General features: G+C 39.3%; 1 protein-coding gene across 1 annotated transcript; it reads left to right on the plus strand.

Annotated features, from left to right (window-relative positions):
- The first annotated feature begins 1,412 nt into the window (after nucleotides 1-1,412).
- LOC103450543 (laccase-4-like) lies at nucleotides 1,413-4,630 on the plus strand. Its single transcript, XM_008389912.4, has 6 exons — nucleotides 1,413-1,601; nucleotides 2,246-2,397; nucleotides 2,493-2,737; nucleotides 2,835-2,963; nucleotides 3,037-3,969; nucleotides 4,165-4,630. Exons 1-6 carry the CDS (start codon nucleotides 1,512-1,514, stop codon nucleotides 4,293-4,295), a joined length of 1,680 nt encoding a protein of 559 aa, XP_008388134.2. The 5' UTR covers nucleotides 1,413-1,511; the 3' UTR covers nucleotides 4,296-4,630.
- The last annotated feature ends 789 nt before the right edge of the window (nucleotides 4,631-5,419 follow it).

Consider the following 5,419-nt stretch of genomic DNA (forward strand, 5'->3'; position numbering starts at 1 on the left):
GAATTTTACTCCAATGGATGAATAAATTTGGGAACTCATTTATCATCCGGCCAACAAGAAATGTAAAATGCTTATTTCAGGCCATTGCACTCTGGTAATTGAAAATTTGTTCTAATGTTTTGGTTTGTCTATAGAGTAGCACTGAAAACAAAAAATCCGTTCACAATAATGCAGCAGTGTATAATTGATTTAAATTTTTGGCTAGTTTAAATATTACATGTTATTAACACATACACTTACATATTATTTGGTAAACAAATTTAATAAAAATAATAATTGGTGACTCTAGTATTGATACCTTTATTTATGTCAGATCCCGACCTGGGGTGGACCACTTCCCGGGCCTTCTCCACCATCGTAGCATGATATTGTCCGTTTTGGGCTTACTATTCCCTCACAGTTTTGTTTTTGGAAAATCATGAGCAACTTCCCAGTGGGTCACCTATCATGGGAGTGCTTCGGCCACCTTCTCGCTTAACTTCGGAGTTTCGATGGAACCCGAAGTCAGTGAGCTTCCAAAATGCCTCATGCTAGGTAGGGATAGGAATACATTTAAGGATCACTCCCCTGGGCAATGTGGGATGTTATAATCCACCCCCCTTAGGGGCCCAACGTCTTCGTCGGCACATTTCCGGCCAGGGATTGGCTCTGATACCATTTGTCACATCCCGGCCTTGGGCAGACCACTTCACGGGCCTACTCCACCATCGTAGCACGATATTGTCCGCTTTGAGCTTACCATTCTCTCATGGTTTTGTTTTTGGGAACTCACGAGCAACTTCTTAGTGTGTCACCCATCATGGGAGTGCTCCGGCCACCTTCTCGCTTAACTTTGGAGTTCTGATGAAACCCGAAGCCAGTGAGCTCCCAAAAGGCCTCATGCTAGGTAGGAATGAGAATATATATTTAAGGATCACTCTCCTGGACGATGTGGGATGTTACAATTTAGGTTCATAATATGCTAAAACATGTATAAGAAATTTGGTATTAACTACTTTGCTTCCAAATATACTCAAAATTATTACTAATGAATGGATAAAAAAACAAACCTCACTAATATAAGCATATCCAAATGGCCAACCAGCTGCTGGGTTGACCCATATACTTAATGTATAAGTTGTCCCAAACACTGTACAAAGTCCACCCGATTAACCAAATTGGTAACAAAAAGGATTAAATCAGATAAAGGGGAATTTAATAAGCATATTATAAACAGCATTTACCAAAAATATGCAGCTGGAAGCTGGTAAATTAAAAACTTTATGTAACATGTAAGAAATCACAGAGAAAACCTTGGGTTAACTTAAGAATCTTGTTTTCAAAGATTACCATCGTCCACCTACCCTGGAAAAACGACATCACAGCCGTGCCTCTCGTCACCCTTTATAAGCTTGCGCTGGCAAGTCATGACCATGAACGCAACACCAATAGCAACAAAAACCATTAAGAAACGAAGTTTATCGTACTAGTACACTAGCTAGTGCACAGATAATCAGAAAGAGTATTGAGAAATGGTGTGGTCGATTCGATTTCTTGTGCTTTTTCTGGCATGCGTTCTTCCTGCTTTGGTTGAGAGCAGAGTCCGCCACTACAAGTTTAATGTAAGTACTGTTAGCAACGTTGTTCTTGCTACATGGTTTCTTGTTACGTACATTACTACAAAAAAGGGTCACAGGTGACGGACTTTCACCGTCGTCTGCATGGAAATCGTGCCGTCGTCTATGTATACACTAATTGTGTTCTTGCTGTGTATGGTATTTGTTCTGGCCATGAGGATCTTCATGCTCAATTTTACTACAATTGATTTTAATTTGTTCATACATGCATAGATAAATTATAAATGTGGAAAAGATATTAGAAATGTCAAAGTGGAAATTTCAGATAAAACCAAAATCATATAATCTCAGACATGGATTTCTTAGATTTAAAGCTAGCTGAGAGGGTGAGTCCACTTAAGTAGTGCAAAGTTACGGATTTATTACTCAAAAATGGAAAGTACATGTAAGCTTGGTACACCCTCAAAACCTAAAAGTTACACCTTTGGATAACTAATTAACTGCTTAGCTTACTTAATACACTCAGTTAATCATAAGTCCTAACATGAAGATGTGAGTTGTGCTAGTTGGTTAGCATAACACATCAGTCTTTTAATTTGTACACAAGTTCGAATCTCTATTCCTGTGACTTAGAGTAGTTTAGAATATTAACTTTGATTTTTCCATTGTCATGTTGATAATGTGTGCAGGTGGTGCTGAGAAATAAAACTAAACTATGCTCAAGTAAGCCAATAGTTACCGTTAACGGCAAGTTCCCGGGGCCAACTCTCTATGCCAGGGAAGACGATACTGTGCTTGTCAAAGTCACCAACCATGTCAAGTATAACGTTTCCATTCACTGGTGAGAACTTAATTGCCACCTTAATCATATACCACTTTATGATGAATCATTCGTCTAAATTACAGTAAAATTCAAATTAATTTTTGAACCGGCAGGCATGGTATCCGGCAACTACGAACCGGTTGGGCAGATGGTCCGGCATACATCACACAGTGTCCAATTCCCACAGGCCAAAGCTATGTGTACAACTTCACCATCACAGGGCAAAGAGGCACACTTCTTTGGCATGCACATATTCTCTGGCTAAGGGCAACTGTCCACGGTGCCCTTGTAATTTTGCCCAAGCGTGGGGTGCCTTATCCATTCCCAGCACCCCACAAGGAAGTAAATGTGGTATTAGGTGAGACTAAATTGATTTTCTTTCTAATAATAACACAATTAAGGTGATCAATGTTTGGGATTTTATATAATTTGATCTAAGAATATGAAAATTGCAGGTGAATGGTGGAAATCAGATACTGAAACTGTGATCAATCAGGCTCTCAAATCTGGTATAGCACCTAATGTATCAGATGCTCACACTATTAACGGTCATCCAGGTGTCGTTCCAAATTGTTCTTCACAAGGTACGTAAAGCTCTGAATAGAAATAAAATGTTGTCTGATAAGAGAACATTACTGATGATATTTACTAATGCAGGTGGCTTTACATTGCCTGTGGAAAGCGGCAAGACTTACCTTCTACGAATCATCAATGCTGCGCTCAATGAGGAGCTCTTCTTCAAAATTGCAGGACACAACTTGACCATAGTGGAAGTAGATGCCACATATGTGAAACCCTTCAAGACGGACACCATTGTGATTGCCCCGGGACAAACCACCAATGCCCTAGTCACGGCCAATCAAAACTCCGGCAAGTACATGGTGGCAGCCTCGCCATTTATGGACTCTCCAATCGCTGTTGACAACCTCACGGCCACCGCCACTCTTCACTATACTGGCACACTTGCTAGCACACCTACAACGCTCACTAGCCCACCTCCCCAAAACGCAACCCAAGTTGCTAACAGCTTCATAAACTCTCTAAAAGCCCTAAATTCCAACAATTTTCCAGCCAAAGTCCCATTAAAAATCGATCACAATCTTTTGTTCACAGTTGGACTTGGGATTAATCCATGCCCCAGTTGCAAAGCTGGTAATGGAAGCAGAGTAGTGGGTAGTGTTAACAATGTCTCATTTGTTATGCCAACCACAGCTCTGCTTCAAGCACATGTTTTCAACAAAAGTGGGGTTTTTACCACGGATTTCCCCGGCAACCCGCCGACAGCTTTCAACTATTCTGGAGGTCCACCGGCTAATGCAAGCTTGGCAACTACAAATGGCACAAAGCTTTATAGGCTAGCTTATAACTCAACAGTTCAACTTGTGTTGCAAGACACTGGGACTATAGCCCCTGAGAACCACCCTATCCATTTGCATGGATTCAATTTCTTTTGTGTGGGTAGGGGCGTTGGGAACTATAACCCCAAGACGGATCCTAAGAAGTTCAATCTTGTTGATCCTGTTGAAAGGAACACAGCTAATATTCCGTCCGGCGGATGGACAGCTATTCGATTTGTCGCTGATAATCCAGGTAAATTCTATTCAATCATCTTAAAAAAATTTCATATGTAACCTCTTTCTCACAACATATACGTAGAATCCACTATTATCTAATGGGATTCACATGCATGTTGTAGAGAGATGTCACACATGACCAGTGCATACAATTTTTAGTTGGTCTTAACTCTCCCCCCCCCCCCCTCCCCAATTTGTGGATAAATTTTAGGAGTTTGGTTCATGCATTGCCATTTGGAAGTGCACACAACATGGGGGCTTAAGATGGCATTCTTGGTGGACAATGGCAAAGGACCTAATCAATCTCTTCTTCCACCTCCAAAGGATCTCCCAAAATGTTAACCTAGCCAAAAGGAGCCTCTGTTATTGCAAGTAGAGAAACCTAACGAAAATTGAGCTGTGCAGACTCAAAGGCACACACACATGGTCAAGAAGAAGATGAAGAAGAAAGAGAGGATGAATAAACAAACAAATTTATCTATATGTAGATTCAAGCTTTGTTGCTTGAGTGAATGAAACAATTTGCTCAAGCAAGTTGAATTAATTTTTGGATTGCTGAAGTTGATAATATACACATTTTTTTTCTCAATAATTAATATATGTATTGGTCTTGGATGTGCAAGTCTTTGTTTATGTATTATAAAGTTGTGAAATGGGATTTTCAAATTTCCTTTTTATGATCTCCTTATTTATTTTTTATTTTTATTTTTTTTAAAAACGATAGCATTAATGAGTTAAATTATCAAATGTTAGGGAGGAGAGAGATCGATGAGAATTTTTTTGAGGGAAAGTACGATCTTTATTGTAAAGCGGAGATGACGTACATACTAAGAATGGTGTGCTTTTTGGACCTCAATAAAACCTTGTTGGGGCTTTCAACCCGGTCTAAGGGAAAAGAGCGTCCCGCATGACAAGAAAACTATCCTCACATGACAATGCATAAAACCAATACAAACTATGAACTTTCGTTAAACCCACACTAAAATGTATAGACATTATTATTTTTCATCACTGCCTTAAAACGTTATCTGTTTATCACCTCTCTTCAATATCTAAACTCTCAAACGCAGCCGCATATTTGGAATTAAAGCAAAACCTTATAATGTCTCGGACTCTACCAAGTAAATGACTTGCAATTAAAGCAAAAAAAAAAAAAAAAAAAAAAAAAATCCCGGTTTGGGGGCCATAAATTCATAAAAAAATTAAAAAAAAAAATCTCTAGTAATATGACATATTTTATAGACAGGTATAACATGACTCACTGACCTTTTCAATAGGATTTTGAAAACGAAGAAGATGCCAAATGAGTGGCGAAAGAGCACTTTGGTGCCTATCTACAAGAATAAGGGCGACGTACAAAATTGCATGAACTATAAGGGTATTAAGCTAATGAGTCATACAATGAAGCTCTGGGAGAGAGTCATTGAGCATAGATTGAGGCAAGAGACACGGGTTTCGGACAACCA

This window comes from Malus domestica, chromosome 12 (genome assembly GCF_042453785.1).
Source record: "Malus domestica chromosome 12, GDT2T_hap1".
Classification (NCBI taxonomy): domain Eukaryota; kingdom Viridiplantae; phylum Streptophyta; class Magnoliopsida; order Rosales; family Rosaceae; genus Malus; species Malus domestica.